The sequence below is a fragment of the Elephantulus edwardii genome, unplaced genomic scaffold, assembly GCF_000299155.1.
Source record: "Elephantulus edwardii isolate Elephantulus edwardi_28Jun2011 unplaced genomic scaffold, EleEdw1.0 scaffold00103, whole genome shotgun sequence".
Taxonomy (NCBI): Eukaryota; Metazoa; Chordata; class Mammalia; order Macroscelidea; family Macroscelididae; genus Elephantulus; species Elephantulus edwardii.
The window spans coordinates 3,469,795-3,488,117 of NW_006399853.1; the positions used below are offsets into that span (position 1 = coordinate 3,469,795).

The 18,323-nt window shown below is 50.7% G+C and overlaps 1 protein-coding gene across 1 annotated transcript in view; it reads right to left on the bottom strand.

The window, feature by feature from the left end:
• The window catches only part of MYO5B (myosin VB), a 224,013-nt gene that overhangs the window by 36,674 nt on the left and 169,016 nt on the right, over positions 1–18,323 (bottom strand). The window contains exons 28-31 of the mRNA XM_006891707.1: positions 18,181–18,281; positions 10,463–10,540; positions 6,208–6,406; positions 1,728–1,821 (exon numbers count right to left, since the gene is read on the bottom strand). Of these exons, the coding sequence (XP_006891769.1) occupies positions 1,728–1,821; positions 6,208–6,406; positions 10,463–10,540; positions 18,181–18,281 (472 nt within the window). The remainder of the gene's footprint in view (positions 1–1,727; positions 1,822–6,207; positions 6,407–10,462; positions 10,541–18,180; positions 18,282–18,323) is intronic.

Genomic DNA, 18,323 nt, shown 5'->3' on the forward strand with positions numbered 1-18,323 from the left:
TCAGCTCATCGCTGTGTGCAGAGACCAGGAGGCTACTGCCCTCGCCTGGGAGACAAGAGAGAGGGCTGGTCATCAGGGTGCAGAGGGCAGATGCATTTGAGGAGGGGGCACAGGGGGGAGAGCTAGATGCTGGGGGGTGTGCTTGTGGGGGCCTGGGACCTGAGGCTGAACGGAAAGGTGCCCTGCCCTCTGAGGGCAGCAGGTGGACATAGCAAAGCAATCGAACAGTGACCAAAGGTCACCAGTGGTCAGAGCTATGATTGACAAGCAGGTGGCACCACGACAGAGTGAAAGGGGACCTGAGCCCTGCGGGTGTGAGCCTTGGGAGGGGGCTAAGGTTGAAGAGCAGCACTGAGCCAGGTGACCGGAGGGTTCAAGCAGATAGGTGGCCCTGTGAAGCAGGAGCAGGGTGGTGAGAGGACACAGTGATAGGGTGGGGTTAATAAGTTCAGAATTCTCTGTATATGTATCAATTATAAAACTATAGTTCTTTTTCTTCAGCCTGCAAAACCAGTTGCTTAGCCTTTGAATTCTGTTTCCTGTCTTTAGTCATGTAAAGTATTTTGATCTGTGCTTACCAGAAGAGGAAATGCATCTATCCTACATCCTGGTGAGGCTGGTTCTCCAGTCATACGTAAATTGCATCTTAACCTTGCCTGTTTACCAGGAAGAGAACTGTGCCCTTCCTGAATTACTGATACTTAAATGTGAACTGTTCTTTTCAGACGCAGAAACTAACTGAAAGTGTATTGTTAAATGAGCTAGTGTTTTACCCTAGTATAAAACCCAATGACCACTCCCAGACAGGGAGGTGGTCTTGGAGGTGACTGTCTCCTAGATCTGCGTAATAAAGTGTTTATGGATATTGCAATCCATTTGTCTTATTGATGATTGACTATGGAAAGAACCCCTTGCGTTCAGTAACACAAGCAGATGGGAGAAGGGAGAGGAGATGGTCTTCCTGTCCTCAGGGAGTGTCTCAATGCCTCCTGACTTGTCTGTGCTGAGTTCCTGACTGAGGGGTTTATCACAGACCTGGCTGCATCCTCTTGTCTCCCCTTCATAAATAAGGAGTGAGGTTCCCCTGGGACAGAGGACCTGGGTCATGTAGCAGGCCCTCCCCTGGATGTGCAAACGGTTAGTGCACCTGCTGCTAACAGAGCATCTGAGATTCAATATTGCTCAAAAGTGCCTTGGAAGAAAGGCCTGCCAATCTACTTTTAAAGAAGACTAAAATCCTGGCTGAACACGGTTCTTCTCTGACATGCATGGGCTTGCTAGGAGTTGGAACTGACTTCCTGTTGTTAAGCACCATTGAGCTGACTACGACTCAACTGACTTCATAGCAGCATATGAATGAATTATCTTTTTCTTTCAATTTTTTTCTTTTTTTACTGTCTGTATAGCAGCATTCTTTCATACCAAAAGTCTTCTCTCCCCATTTTAACCCTCTGTGGCTTTTTTTTTTCCTTTCTGGTTTCCTATCCCTTTGCCCTGCAGGAATTTCTCCAAGTTAAGGACTCAAATATCTTCATCCAGACCAGGTAAACTGTGGATGTTTAAGCGTTTAGCTTCCGAGTCATTCCATCACATGGCTGAACTGGGCATCTCTCACAGGAAATCAGTGCGGTTCCAGAAAGTTCCAGAAAGGAGTAGCCGACTGGCTCCCCCAAGGTGTGGCCGCATGCCCTGTGCCTGAGACACGCTCCCCCACACACTCAGCCTACCTTCGAGGTCCTGCACCTTCTTCATGTAGATCTTCAGCTGCTTCTTGAGCTTCCTCTCATTCTTTTCCAGCTTTTCCACCAGCTCTTTCAGGTCCTGGAAGGAGAGGGGGCAGCGTGAGCAGCAGCACTGGGGTGAGCCTTCTGCTGCGTGGATGCTGCCTGGAGCGGCCCTGTCTGTGGACAACCATCCCTGAAGGGCCGGGCAGGGCGACCTGGCCCTGAGACCTGCCCTAGGGAGCCGAGCATGAGTCAGGGTTCATTCTCCTTAAAGGCAGGGCCAGCTCCTGCACCTCAGACTTCCTGGCACCCTGTTAGGTCTCCTGGCACCCCAGGCCAAGCCTCCTTGGTTGTCATGTCAACCCCAAGAGACATTCTCAGCCTGGCTTCCCCTGGGGTGGGGCAGAACACCCCTGGGGTGGGGCAGAATGCTCCTGGAAAGGCTGGACAGGTGGAGAGTGTGGCTTGGCAGGAACGACCAGGAGGACAGTGAGATCACCCAGGGCCCAGCAGCAAAACAGGACAGAGGTCATGGCCCCCTCTGTTGCCACCCAATTCCTAGCAACTGTTGTCACTGGAAGCAAACCAATCAATCCATGGGGAGCTGGAACAGTAAGCTGCTGGGGTGTGTGGGGGGTGCAGAGCTGGCTGCCATTAGTGCCACCCTTGTTGCAGCTGGGGAGTGTGTGGCCCTCTGTGGTCTGGGGAGCAGAAAGGAGGAGAAGCAGGGTTCCTGCCCCCGTAAAAGCAGAGGCTCTGAGGCTGGAGTGATGCGGAAGACAGAGGTGAACTCTCCTCCAAAGAGCATCAGAAAACAGCTTGGGTGGTGATTTTAAGGTTGACCCTCAGACAAAAGTCAGCCCAAACCCCAGGGCTACTGCATATACTAGAAACCTAGCGAGAGGTCATTGAGGACTTAGCAAGGACGCATTTTAGAATAAAGGTCTCAGACTGGCAGCTGGCTGAAAGCCCAAGCTGACTAGGAGACAGAGGAGCCACATCTGGGTCACAGTCACCCAAGGGGATGCTGAACTAGGGGGGCCCCATTCAAAGAAAAGACTTGGGCAACTTGGGAACCTTTAGACAGATTTCTGGGCACTGCTGCCGGCCGAGTCAAGAAAGGGATCCCGGGTCTGCAACTCCCATCTCACCCCCATGGTGTCATCAAAGCCAATGATAAGGATGTGCTTGGCAGCCTTTCTGTCGTGCAGACTTATGAACCCTCACAGCACCCTGGAAAATGGACGCAGCAACAGCCCTGTGCACCTAACAGAGCAGCTGTCCCTCCAGCCAGCGTCTCCTGGAGCTCATCTCCTGTGGTCAGCTGTCTCCCAGGATTCAGACACCTCACCAGGTGCAGGGAAAAAGGGAAAAGAGGAGGGGAATGTAATACTCCACTGGGACCCCTCCAGCAGAGGCAGGGGTGGGGCTCTATGACTGCGCACTTGGCTTTGCACAGCTGAGCTCTTGAACTCTGTCTGCCTTGTAAGCCCTGAACCTTGAACCTTGTAAGCCCGCCCCTCTCTCTCAGATCCCAGAACACCATGCTCCGAACACATCAGGGGGAACTGTGTTGGGCGGTGGGTCCCAGCTTTGCTACACTTTGTGATCAACCACTGGGCATCTTTAAAAACCCCTAACACAGGACTCCACCCAGGAATTCTGTTTTCATTGGTAATGGATACAACCTGGTCCTAGGAGTTTAAAATTCCTCACCATGGATTCTGGAGTCCCCAGGTGGGGCAAGTGGTTAACATTCTCAGCTAACTGAAGGTCGGACTCCACTCCGTGGCTCTTTGGGGACAGAAAACCCTATGAAGCCCAGTTTTCCACTGACCCACATGAGTGTGACCACGGAAAGGCAGAGTCTGCTCCACAGCAACTTTGTTTTCCCTTGGGCACTCAAGTATGTAAACGCATTTGTAAAGACTGATGCAGCAAATCCAGGAGAGATGAGAGGGGAACCTGCTGACCTCTTAGTGGGAGGCAGTCAGGTGAGGGCCAAAGGTAAAATCCCAGGGGGTCAGGAGAGAATGTACCACCAGCTGCCACCTCTGGCCTTTCATGCTGGTGCCAAGACAGACAAATAGCCCTGCATTGCCCAGCTCTGAATGGCCCTGGGGACACCAGTGGCCTCCTGACTCCTCTGGCTGGAAGCGAAGCCTTTTCTGACAGTGATCCCTGTAAACTTGACCTATCTTCCCTGGAGTCAGCGCTTGATGCTGGCACATGGAGGCGTCAGCACTGTGAACACAGACTGTGAACATTCTCTAGGACCTAGCTGCCTGTTGTGGATGGATCTCAGCCTCTCCCTGGGAAAGTGAGGCGCTCTGGAAGGAACCCTGTCTCTTCTCCATGCTCATGCCCCCTGTCTGTTCCTCCAGCACTGGGATACACAGTAGCCCCTGAAGGTGACTTATCAGAACAGCGAGTCCGCTGTGGTGAAATGGTTACCATACTCGGCTACTATTCAAAAGGGTGGAGGTTTGAGTCTACCCAGCAGGTGCCTTGAGAGACAAGCCTAGCAATCTGTTGTTGTTATGTGTTGCTGAGTTACCTGTGACTCATGGCAACCCTATGTACAATAGCCCTAAACCCTGCTCTATCCTGTGCCAATCTCACTGTCTCCGAAACCCCTATCCCCATTACACCAGTCACTGAATCAATCCACCTCATAGAGTCTTCCTCTCCTACGCTGTCCCTCCACCCTCCCAAGCATGACGTCTTTCTCCAAGGACTGGTCCATCCTTGCAATGCGTGGCCAAACTATGTATGTCTACTTTCAAAAAATCCAGTCATAGGAAACCCTATGGGGTGGAGAGTTCTACTCTAACACATAGGTGGATGTGTGACCCAGAAGCCACGAGCGGTTTTTCTTTCCACAGGCCCACCTGTGAATGTGTTATGTGTGTGACAGTGTCTCAGAGCAAGTCAGGGACAAACAGTGACACGTAGACAGGAGGCACTGGAGTGAAGGCCATCTAATAAAAGTCATGCCCAGAAAGCAGCAGGTCAGGGCTCCACTTCTGCCTTCGGACTGCATGAGCCGAGAGGCCAACCTCAGGGCTATCAGGCTAGAAAAGTGCCTATGATTCATAGGCCACCTGGCCTTCCAGGGTCACTCCTGCCCTCTGTCACCTCTTTCCTGCTCTCTGCACCTTGTTCCTGTCTGGTGCCTTTGCCTAGAATCTCCCCCTGCAATATCCATGGTTTCCATCCTTACGGATCTCCTGTCTCAGCTTAAACCTCATCTTGTTCCTTGTTCCCAAAGCCCTACCTATGAAGCCCATGGTCAATACCACACAGGATCTTGTTTTTAAAAATACTTCTTTCTCTCTCTCTCCCCCAGTCTCACTTCCCCATGACCCTGTCCACTAAGGACAGACTTCCATTTCTGTGGCATCGCTACCTGAAGGGTGACCACCAGCCTTTCTCCCCTCCTGTGCGTGGCGACGTGCCTGTCAGTAATGTGTACAGTTTATCCACGAGGTTTGTTCTGACCAAAAGCACATGGCCAAAGTGACACTCTAGGACTCAGCCTGAAGAGGTCTCACTGCTCCTTCTTTCCTCCCCTTGAAAAGCAGCTACCACGTAAACTCAGGCTAGACCATTGGATGAGACTGTCCAGGGAGGAGAAGTGAGGCCCAGGCAGGGGACAGGGGTCATTTCAGCCCCTCAACCCTCGTCAAGGTGCCCAGGCAACACTGCGTGGAGCTGAGGCAAGCTGCCCTCCACTTCAGTCCTGCAGAACTCCTGCTCGACATCACGGATTTGGGGCAGTTCGTTAGACAGCAGACCAGGCACACCTCGCAAATACTGCAGATTTGGTTCCAAACCATTGGAGTGCAAAGATGATTGCAACAGAGGGGGTATCACAATTGTGAGCGTGCCCCATTGCTTATGAAGGTTACGTTTATATTATGATATATAGAATCTATCAAGGAACCCTAGCAGCGTGGTGTGCTTTGCGCTGGGCTTTGAATGGAAAGGTCATTGGTTTGAATCCACCAGCTGCCCTAGAGGACAAACATGAGGCAGTGTCCTTCCAGAAAGACTTATAGCCTTGGAAACTTGATAGGCAGCCAATTATAAATTGTAACTGGCTTTAAAAGAGTGGGTTTATTTTTCTTTTTTCTCTTTTTGTGGTCTATGAAATGGGCAATAGCATGAAAACGGGTGAAAAAATTCAAAATATTGTTTATTCTACCAAAAGGTGTCACACGAACAGGAAATGAGCACATGCTCTTGAATGAAATGACAGTCCCAGACTTCCTTGGTGCAAGGTTGCCATAAACCTTCACTTTGTAAAAGAAAAAAAAATGTATAAAGTGAAGTGATGAGCTGAGACGGGCCTGCAGAAATGGCTGAAGTAGGCGCACAAACGCTTGCTGCTCAGGATTTCTGGGATCCTGCGCACGTGTGTAAAGGCCCCACAGCTGGCCCCATTTTCTCCGGAGCCCACCCTCGAGGCGTGGTTACTCACCAGGTTCTCGTTGGTCAGCCGGGAGATCTCCTGCTGAACACCGAACTCCACCTGGGCCTCTGGGGAGAGCAGCAGCGTCTGGCAGAAGGTCTGCTGCTGTCTGTCCATCTCCTCCTTCAGGGCCTCCACCTGGGCCTTCAGGCCGTCCACCTCCTCCTCGTGCTCACGGCTCTGGGCCTGCAGCTGGGCCTCCAGCAACCTGGGCCGGGAAAGGCGGGCAGGTGACTTCACGGCTCCAGTGGAGGCCTGAGGCCAGGGCCGTGGACACAGCAGGGCAGCCAAGCTCACAGCAGGGGTTTTCAGGCCCAGCATGGGAGGAGGGATGCAGTGGGGGGACACAGACACCTGGGGTCATAGGCAAGCAGGCCAGTCTGCGTCTTCTCAGTGACGGAAACAAAGGACAACATGCCGCCCTGGTCTATGCCCTGCTCCTTGACCAACCATACTGTCCTGTTTCTCATTCTGTGACCAGAGTCTGTTGGTTTGTGACTGAGAGATGGTTTCTGTGTCAATGTGTCTTCTGCAGAAGTCATTACTTCCGGTAATACCTACTTTAAAGGGGCCCTGGTGGTGCATGTGGTTTGGCTGCTAATGAAAAGGTGGTGGTTGTGTGCCGTCGAATTGAAGCTGACCCATAACTGACCCTCTGGTGGGTTTTCAGAGCCAGCTGATCACACGGGAAGACTGCCTATCCTTCTCCTGCAGAGCAGCTGGTAGATTTGAACCATGTGCCTTTGGGATTGCAGCACGGCTTCTTGCCACTAGGCCACCAGAGCTCCCTAATGAAAAGGTTAGTGGTTCAAATTCTCCAGGCAGCTCCTTGGGAGAAAGAGCCAGTGATTTGCTCCAGTAAAGATTACTGCAAAGAAAACTGGATGGGGCAAGCCTAATGTCATGTGGGGTCACCATGAGTCAGAATGGACTCAGTGGGCCCCAACAGCATCGTGTTTTTTAAAATTAAAGCGCCCACCTTTGCCCCAAAGCCCACAGAAATCTTCTCGTCAAGACACACGCTGGTAGACTGAGCTACTACCCACTTGCCTATTTTCGCTATAGCAGAGTTCCTTCAAACTTTAGCAAGGCAGCAGGGTGGCCTCTGCTTTACTATCGGCCTACACCGCTATTTACCCTCACTCTTCCCCTCCACCAGCTCAGACGGGCACTAAAGCTAAGGTCTAGGGAAGGTCTGCAGCCCGCTGGTATCTGATGAGAAGCCGAGACCTCTAAGATGGGCAGAAGGCTGGAGAGACGTTCGAGGTCAGGAGGTACCAATGAACTGGGAAATTCTAGGAGAGACCTGGTGCTTCGCAATGGAAGAGGTCAGTGAGGACCGAGAAGCAGCCTCATCTTCAGGAAGTTCACTACTGATGAGGATGGGGTCATCTTGGACTTAACTACCATTTTATAAATAAACTACAAAAAGACTTACTTTTATTCAAATAACATGTGCATCACTATGGCCTTTGCAAACCTCACAACTCCCTTACACATTAGTCTCCGATGTGAGCCAAGCATATTATACACTTGTGTGTGTTATACATGAAAAATACGATCCTTCAATCAACTTTCTGATTCAAGTGCAGTTGACATCACAGGAACGGAAGGGGGCTGGAGGAATGGTAGTGTCGAAAGCTTTTTGGCAAGGACCACATGGACTTGGGATGCAGAGAAATACTGTAAGCAGGGCCCGGCAGTGGAGCCCTGGGCAGAGCTGTTGGAGGCAGCTAACTCAGCCTGCCTGTGGTCGTCTGGAGGCAGGAAGGTTGAGGGGTACTACATTTCTGCAGACTCGAATTTACCCTGTAAACTCGGATGCAAGAAACCCTGATTGTCACAGCTCATTTATCTCTACAATAGCACCAAGTGTGGCCTGGTGACTTCTCCCCAGAATAAGAGAATGAACGACTCAATAATTGATTGAAGGGATGATTGATTATTGGCCCGTTCACTGTAGGATGTGTTACTACTAATACTGTGAGGCGTGTGAATAGCCTGGTAATTGAATCAGCATTAAATGACATAGAACATTTAGGTAAGAGCTGATATCAACCTCAATGTACTAAAAGTGAGCGCCCGTTATAAATGTAGGGAGAGAAGAGACGCACATGGGGGGCTGGTTCACTGCTTACACCTTGTTCTCCAAGGAGACTGTAGTTAGGACACGCAGTGTCTTTGCTGAGAAATCTATGGGGGGACAGGGTCCCCAGTCTGACCACCAGGCAAGCCTGATCACCTCACCAGTGAGAAACTGAAGGTCGAGAGGTCTGAGGGAAATCTAAGCTGTTCTCTAAATTTTCACTTATGTCACAACTGGAAAAAGGGAAGGAGAGGGAGAAGGCGAGAGAGGTCTGAGGCACAGCCGGTGGCAGCACTGGGTCTAGAAGCCAGTCTTCTGGTGCACAAGCTGCACTTGATTTATTTGATTGGCTCCACTTACTCACGAGGAACCTTGGGAGGTTAAGCACTGGGATACTGAGAGGTCAGGGATTCGAACCCACTGGATAAAGTGGACAAAGATGAGGTCGTGTGTTCCTGGTTAATATCACAGGCCGGGAAACCCTACGGGGCAGTTCCACTCTGTCCTATCGGGACACTCTGAGTCAGAATCGAGCCAATGGAAATGGATTTGGGTTGTGAGTTACTTACTACGACGTCTAGTCTGCTGGTGGGTAGAGACTTGGGGAACCACTGAGATTCTCACAGAGCTTCCTCCTCAGATAAAACCAACTTTTGGGTAGGACAGGAATCTGATCTTGGGGAATAACAACCATCATAATAATTGAATGGCACTAAAACCTATTTTAGGGAGCTGTGGCTTGGTGGTAAGGAATTGTCCTGGCAATGCAAAGGTACGCAGTTCAAATTCAGCAGCTGTTCCATGGCTGGGAACTGAGCTCTCTCCTTCTGGGCCTCTGAAAACCCTTCGGAGGGTCAGTTACAGGCCGGATCTGACTCACTGGTACCCCACAACAACTACAAAACTCATTTCTGGAGCTCTGGTGACCTAAGAGGTAAAGAGTTGTGCTGCCAACACAGTGGTTTGAATCCACTAGCTGCTCTCAGGGCAAGAGATGGTCAATTTCTTTTCAATGTGATTTATGGCATCTGAAAAGTGTGCTACAGGTTGGTTCTGCCATCACTCTGACTTGACCGAATACTTAATGAGTGTTTCGCATGTACACATGAACAACATGCTTTTCCTGTGTGAAACCTTCATCCTTACAACGACCCTCTGCGGCTGGTCCTATCCTGATCCGCATCTTACATGTGAGGTAACTGAGACGGAGATCTCATCCTGCTCGAAGGTGCAGAGTCTGAACCACAGAAAGGATCCTGAACTTGGAGGCCTGGACACCAAGACATTCTGCCTCTCAATTCAGGTGACCCCACCATTATTTTGCCAAGAAGGGACACTCATGACTGCCGTGGGCCCACTCCCCTGCCGGCAGGAAGCCTTTGTGAGGTGGACGGAGAGGGTGCATGAGGGACAGTGGGTGAGCGTGCAGGTGCAGGGCTCAGAGAGTCTGGGTTCTGTGCTCTTCCTTCTGGGAAACAAGCCTGACAACCATCACCCCATCTATTGTTGAGGGCTCCATGGCCCCTCAGAGCCTCGCACTGTCTGAAATGTCATCACACCGTGTTATTTCCGTGCGCCTCTCATCTCCTTGCTGAAGCCTGGTGGGTTATAGGCTTAGGCTCAAATCTGGACCTTCTGATTAGCAAGTTCCTGAGACCCTCGAAGCTTCCACACGCTCTCCCCACATGGCTGACATGAGGCTCGGACAGGATGACAAGGTTAGCTTGTAGGATGGCTCTTGTCTCTGAGGTGGGGCTGGTGCATGCTCCAGAGGGCAGGTTCCCGGGAGGAGACCTGGACCGCAGGCGGGGAGGCCTCGTGATGAGGAGGAGAAATTCAGCCCCCCAGACAGCAGGGCCCCCTTCCACGTAACCAAGTGCCACTGCCATGCTTCACTCTCATCTTTTCCTTTGCCCACATCATAAGCTGACTGACCCAACCCAGTCCTAACGTCCATCCGGGCTACTGAGTGCTACCACCTCAGCCCCCACAAGCAGCCTCCCCACTCTCATCCACACGGGGTTGGGGAGGGGAGCTGGAGGGGCAGGGTGCAGCCAGCACCCCCCACAGGAAACCGGGCCCCTGCGTCACAGCCACTGGTGCCCAAAGACAAGTCAGCGGAGACACGAGCAGGCAGAACGGACAAAGCAGAAACAGGAGGAGAGGAAGGCGCTTGACCTGGCGACTTGCTTTAGGCCCTGGTAGGCCAAGCCGAGCTCTCCATCTTCATTCAAATAGCCCCAATCCTCAGTCCTGCTAGAAACAAAGGACAGAAAGAGGAGGTGTCCAGTGGAGAGGAGAGAGACAGACAGGGCGCTCCAGAAAACGAGAAGGTTCTGGCCCAAGGTTTGGAAATGAAAGAGAGCAAGGACGGCGAGTCCCCGTCCCCCTTCTCCTCCTCTCTACCATCGCCAGTGCTGTTGGGCACCTGCCAGCTCGATTCCTCCACCCCCAGGTCTCCCAGGTGACAGTTACCACCGTGGATGGGCCTCCACGCGGCTCCTCCCATCACCCCTCAGCTGGGGACCCACTCGCCATCTCAGGTGGGGAAGATGTTCCCAACGAGGGAGCCCAGGACTGGTCCTCAATGCCACTGAGTCAGGACCAGCTCCGCTGACCCTCCAGGCATTTCCAGGGCTATAGGTCACACAGAGGAGAACGCTCTTCATTCTCCGAGTGGATTCGAACTGCCAGAGAGGAGTGGCCTTTGGGCTAGCAGCTCATCTCCCAGTGGGGCCACTCCACCAGAGCCAACAGTGGCCTGGGCTGGAGTCAGGTCAGAGTGAGCCAAAATTTGCACCTTTCTTTTCTCAGGGACATTTGTAGTTGATTAGGAGCTTTTTTGCGGAGCTCTGATGGTCCGTGGTAAGGGGCTGTGCTGCAATTCTGAAGGCCTGCAGTTCAAATCTATAATCTGCTCCACAAGAGAAGGATGGATTAGGTACTCATGTGAATAACTGCCTCTGAAAACCCACTGGAGGGTCAGCTATGCATTTGTTCCGACTCAACAGCGCACAATAACAATAAAAGGATCTTTTTAAGAGCCCTGGTGTCAGAGAACTTATGTATAGGACTGTTAACTGAAAGCTCAGTAGTTCGAACTCACCAGCGGCCTCTCAAGAGAAAGATGGGTGGGCTTTCCCTTAAGGAAACGACCTTGGGAACCCAGTGTAGACTTGTTACGAGTCAAAACTGAGTCAACAACAGGAGGTTTAGTTTACAGCCTTTCAGTAATGAAGGAACCCTGATAATATAATGTTTAAAGAATTATGTAGCTAACCAAAAGGTCAGCGGTTCCAACTCAGCAGCCACTCCTCTGGAGAATGAGGCACCTTGCTTCTATAAAGATTACAGCCTTCCAGACCCTACGAGCAGTTCTATTCTGTCCTCCAGCGTTGCTATGTTTAAGAATCTACTCGATGGCAGTGAATTTGATGAGTGCTTTATCCCAAAGGAGGAGGAGGAAGCTGGACCAGCTGCGGCAGCTCCAGAGCTGAAGGGGAACACAGAGACCCTTTATCCATCCATCACCTTTTCTGCCACAGGAAGATGCGAAATACTCGTTCCTCGCTGGCACCTGGGCTGGAAGGTGGTCTCGTGACCTTGGACTGAGGGTCTCTCCCTGCCTCCCCTGGCTCTGCCTCATACAGGGTCCCCACTCCTAGGTAGGTCCTACCGCTCTGGAGGGTGGTGATATGAACTGCTCAACTACACAGTGAGAATGAACCTCTATTATGCCATCAGCCTCAGAAGGAAATACTGGAGGACTTGGCAACACCCTAGTCATCAGGGCAAAGGTGAAAAGCAGAGAGCTCTGCAGACATCACCCTGCAGTGCTCAGGACACCACGAGTCAGGAAAGGCACCTGGTAAAATGGAAAACGCAATCAGCCGACCCCAGGTGCTGCCTTCCTCCCCACCCCCCAATGAAATCTAACCAGACACAGGAAAGAGACCGAGCTCCCATTCCAACACTATGCTGGGCTAAGCCAGGGAGGGAGCGCCACCTATTGGCACGATCACAAAAATACAAACAACTCTGAAAAAGAAAGGGCTTGATGTCTATTAAGAAGTTCTGATTGAAAGATTTTTTCTAGTTATAAACCAATAGGAATAGATAGTTATAGGCCAATAGGAATTAGGTTAGAAGCTATCTAGGCTAAGGGTATATAAGGGGCTGAGGGGAGCAAGGGAAAAAAAGGCGCCATTACCAGAATAAAGAAGTATCAAGCTGCAAAAAAAAAAAAAAAAGAAAGATTTTTTCTTTTACTTTTCAAAAAGAAAAGCGAATTGGGGGGAGGGGTAAACAGAGAGAAAAGTGCAACAATGAATGAATGGAAATCCAAAGTCTCTGGTAAACTTTCATTAAAAAAAGTTCTGATTTGACAGCACGTAACAAGAAGTAGTGGGGAAGGAGGTGCACTGCCAACCAAAGGTATGCTGTTCAAAGCCACCAGCTGCTTCGCGGGGTAAAGACAGACAGTCAGCTCCTGTGTGGATGACTGCTTCTGAAAACTCCCTGCAGGGTCAGCTATGAATCAGTTCCGACTCAACAGTACATAACAGGTAGCATAGTAGAGGTAACCCACCACCAGAAAGATGGGCAATCTTCTCCTCTGTGACTTAGAGCCTCTGACAACCTGCTGGAGGATCAGTATTAGATTCAACTCAACCAGCAGCATAGTGGTTAAGTAATCAGCTGCTCACTGGCAGGCTGGCAGTTCGAATCCACCAGCCACTCTATAGGAGGAGAAAGCAGCCTACTTCTATAAAGGTTGCACCTTTGGGACCCCTACATACAGCAGGAGTGGCTCCCCTGGGTTCCGGGGCCCTGGCCAGCCACCAACACACCTGGGACTCATGTATAAATGCATCTGGGAGTGAGCAACAAAGGATTCTTCTAGATTTTTTCAAATTACACTGTTGTTAGGTGCCGTTGAGTCGACTATAACAGCAATCCGATGAAAAATGGATGGAAACCTTGCCATCCTATGTAATTAATTACACACACTTATTAACACGTTGCCGCACACTTTTAAATTGACGACCATTCTTTTTTTTCCCCCTCTCCGATGTATTACCGTCATTTGCGGCAACGTGTTGATGGAAAAGGGAGCTCTGATAGCCTAGTGATGAGAAGCTGCGCTGCAATAATCACAAAGGCCTGCGGTTCAAGGCCACTGGCAGCTCCGCAGGAGACGGGTGGGCAGTCTCCTCCCATGTGAATAACTGACTCTGAAAACCTGCTGGAGGGTCAGTTATGGGTTGGTTCCGACTCTGTGGTCCACAACAACAACAAACAACATTAATGATAGGAAGCGCTGGTGGCCTAAAGGGAAGAAGCTGTGCTGCAATCCCAAAAGCACATGGTTCAAATCCAGCAGCTGCTCCATAGAAGGATGGACAATCTCTTACATTAGTTACTGTCTCTGAAAACCCACTGGAGGGTCAGCTATGGGTCAGTTCCAACTTGACTGCACACAACAGCATTAATGATACACAAAACCAAACAGATTACATTTGCTCTTCTGGGGAGAGCTTGAAAAATCTAATCCTTCAAGGGGAGCTCTGGTGGCCTAGTGGCAAGAAGCTGCACTGCAATCCCAGAGGAACACGGTTCGAATCCACCAGACGCTTTGCCGGAGAAGGAGGCGCAATACCCTCCTGTACCAGTCAGATCTGATTTGACAGTACACGCACACAAAATAAAAAAAAAAAAGGAAAAAAAAAAGAAAAAAAGAAAAATCTAATCCTTCAGCCTCCCTGTGCTGGCGGAAGGCCTTCCTCCTGCTGACCAGTGGGTGAGGGAAGGTTCCCGCCAGGGCAGACACTGCCTCTACATCTATAGAGAACTGGTTCTCCAAGGGCACTTTCATCTTTTCAGTTCACCTTTGGACTTTCTACCCAACCCTACACAACAGAGCCTGAAGCCCAAATAAAAAAATCCAAGTCCTACGGAGTCTGCGCACATCCCTTCATGTTAAACCAGGCGCCTGCCTTGGACAAGCTTTCACGGCCCCATGATCAAGGCCAGATGGCAACAATAAAGCTACCTGTTCTGCAGAGCGTTTCCTGCTGGAAAGGGGCTGCCTGAGGCTTCCTGGGCCTTGATGCACCATCACCTCTTGGCATTCTATAGTCTCAGCAAGTCTGGCCAGTGGTCAAAGCAGCCTGGAGCTTGGATTCAGCTCTCAGCCCTGTTCACACTCTGGCCGTAGCTCATACTAGTGAGGGAAGGTCAATCAGAGCGCAAGACCCTCTTACATCCTCTCCTACCCCTGATACATCCCCTAGATGCGTTCCAGAAGGAGGTTTGGAGGGCCACAATGTCAAGGTCAAGGTAGAGAGGGCAGAGGAGGCAACCCAGAGCCAAGGATGGACTCGGGCAGCAGTTCCTATCTAGCAGCCTGTCTTTTGGGGCAGGAAGTAGCCTATTTTTACCTTAGTTTTTCCACACTTAAATGAAACAGATTCTCTTAGACCCCAAGACTGCAAGATGCAAATGTGAGAAAACTTCTTAAAGACAAAAGCGCTGTATAGATTCCTGTATCTGTCTATGCCCACGGCAGGCCCTCAAGACTGGCTTCTCTCAGCAAATTTAAAACCAGCAGAAAGACAGCTGCAAACATCAAAGCAGAACTCCATAAACTATGAAAGTCAGCAAGCCAGAGTTTTTAACTTGGAGATCACTGGTCCTTAGGGGGGCTGTTTGGGGGTCTAGGGGATCCATAAACTTCTCAAATATCTATGGAAAAGTCAAAGTCTAAATTTAAATTTGTCTTGGCAAAGGACTGATTTCATCAAAACCTTAAGGGGTTCTACCTCTCTCCAAATGACAAACACAACTTATATATTTAACCCATAAACAACTCCATTTCAGGAAAGCAGCAGGAAAGGGCATAAAAGCAATGTGATCTGTAAAACAGAGTCCTTAGTAGGTACAGTTAATGCACTCAGCTGCTAATCCGGTGGTTGGAGGTTTGATTCCACCTGGAGGTGCTGCAGAAGAAAGGCCTGGCACTCTACTTCTGAAAAAGCTGCAGCTAAAACCCCTGTGGGGCTCAGTTCTCCCCTGACACACCCAGAGCTGCCATATATAAGGTGCTAGCAATGGGTAAGCGGGGGAATCTTTAAAGTAGCTAGACACTCAGCTGTCCTCAGAAGAGGCTGTCTCCGGCCAGCCAGCCCCTCAAGGAGCAGCCAACATCACCTTCCCATCATCTCAGCATCCCAGCTGGGTGGAAGAGCCACCCCCTCGGCCGCCCCTCCGGCTGGAGCTGTTCCTAGCGCGTGCCCCCTCCCTCTGGGGCACAGGCTCCTTCCCACACTTAACTCGGTGCCACAGGCTCTTAGGTTCTTTTGTCCGCCAGGCTGGGAAAGGAATTATCCCAAGATATAATAAAAGCTATCTTAACTTGATCACGATTGTTACTACGGTGGTGGAGGCAGAAAAACGCAAGGGGTATCAAGCAGCCCTGGGGAGGCCTGTTCTCGGGACTCGATCCCTCGGAGGGTCTGGACGCAGGAAAGGCCGCGGGTCATGCTGAGTTGCATGGCCGCTTCTCTTTATTTTTAATACCACCTCTGCTTGCTCTTCTGACCCTGTGTCACCTCTTATCTTCACCCGAGATAATGTAAAGTGACTGCACGTCGATTCCCCTTTTAGCCCTGAGAGATTCATTCATGGCTTTCTCTTTGGGTCCAAACCTCCCCTCTCCCCGAAAACCCATTTGGCTTCCTCCTGGGGACCCCCCCCCAGACCCCTTCACCTTCTGACTTCTCTCTAGTGGAGTGGGAGGTGTTCCCTTTCCAGAGTTTAACCTCGGATCCGGGTGGGACAGCTGAGTGAGTGCCCAGTCCAGATCTCGTTACTGTCCTCATCTGCAGGGCATGGGGACCCGCTGGACTCCGGGGACCACACGCTAAGGCGGCCGCGCTCACAGCACCACGTACCCACACGCTCTGGTGCCGCAGTTTTGAAGGCAAGCACCCAGAGACTGTTCAATGGTAAACCAGAGAAAAGTAACGGATGGGATGGGGAGGGGCGAAACCAAAGGGCTGCACAGTTTGGCTGGTGGGGGTAGGAGATGGGAAGGATCTGGGCGAAAAGACAGGATAATGATGGGTAAGGTTCAAAGGTGATTAATTTTATAAAACAAAGTCTGCTGTTGGGGACCTCTCTAAATTTATAAAACAAAGTCTGCTGTTGGGGACCTCTCTAAAGTACTCAAAAGCAACGGTGTGCCTCTGGAGACTAAGGTGTGTCTGATACAGGCCATGGTCTTTGCAATCACTTGTTATGCATCAGAGAGTTGGACAATGACTAGGGAGGATAGAAGGAGAATTGATGCCTTTGAGCTGTGGTGCTGGAGAAGAGTAGTGAATGTACCATGGACTGCCAAGAAAAGAAACAGATTCATCCTGGAGAGGGTTAAACCAGGCTACTCCTTGGAAGCAAGGATTCTGGGGCTTCGTCAGACATAATTTGGACATGCTGTAAGGAGGGACAGGTCCTTGGAGAGGGACATCATGCTTGGGAAGGTGGAGGGACAGGGCAGGAGGGGAAGGCCCTCTATGAGATGGATTGATTCAGTGACTGGGGTAATCGGGATGGGTGTGTCAGAGGCAGTGTGATTGGCACAGGATGGAGCAGGGTTTAGGGCTGTTGTACATAGGGTCACTATGAGTCGCAAACGACTCGATGGCACATAACAACAACAACAACAACAACAACAATAACAATGCATGAGAATATATGAAACACAATGTGAAGGAAGAATAGTGTAAGACACAATGCATCCAACTTTGTAACAAATCAATTAAAAAAAAGAATTAAAAAAAATAGCGGAGGAAAAGGCCAGCTCCCTTTTATGCAAGGGCCCACAGACAGAAGGATAGTGGCCATAATAATGGCACTTGATGCATGCCATATGCAAGCATCGCTCACTTTGAGCTCACCTATTTTCTCAAAAACCAGGGAAGTGTGTGTTTGTGACTGCTCCCACTTCCCAGATGAGGAGACTGAGGCACTCAGCGGTTATGCAACGTGCTCAAGCCACATGAGAGTTGAGGGGAGGGTTACAGAGACCGCCTCTCCACTGTACCGCCCCGAGGGGAGGGTGTCTCTGCTCTGTCCTACTTCCCTGGCCCTGCAGTCCATCAGACTCTCTTCTGGGTTACTCAGCCGCAAGCTGGTGCCCGAGGTGGCTGCTGAGCTAAAGCCCTTTTGCAGTCTGGCAGTCCGGCTAAGTCTTTAAGCGGAAATGTGCCGGCGAGTCTGACCAAATGCAAACGGCTCCTACTTAGCTTTGCTTTTGTGCAAGGAAAGGCTCCAGGCCTTTCCAGTGATTTAAAATCCACATATGCAGCAGGGGAGGGTGACTGTGGAGAGGAATTTGCCGCAAGTAGATTGTTGGAAAGTGAGGACAAATTTACATAATGTTAAATGGCAAGTAAGAGTTGTCTGTAGATGTTAATAACCCAGGGAATTTCTGTATTCTCCCATCTGGGTTCTGTCTCTTTTAAACGGCCGTGGATAGAGATGATGTCCGTTATGCTATAACTAGTGCCTATCAGCTGGGCTGGGGAAGACGGCATCACAGCAAATGGCAGGCACACGCTCCCGTCTCCACAAGAAAAGCCACACCTAGGTGTCCCTCTCGTCCTGTCAAACCTCCCAGGAAGCTTCTGCCTCCTAAGACTATTCAGAAAAGCTGGGCTCTAGATGCTGAAGCCAATAGTTTCCCAAGAGCCGGGGAACACACGTGTCGGGGACCCCTGCATCTGCTACAGAGAGTAACCCTCCAACGCTGAGCGCGCATGTGATCAGGGCCTGTGGACAGGCCTGGGCCCTGGCCTCCCTCTCTTCCAGGTGCAGGTAACGGGGCTGTGACCTACCTGTTGGTCTGGCAGACCCCGTGGTAGGCCTCGATGGCGTCCTCCTGGTCCACGTGCTTTTCGCTGTTGGGCCAACTTGTTCTGGCATTAATGTTCGGCTCCTAAGTGCTCCCAGATTGAAGAAGAACACTGGTTAGACCCAC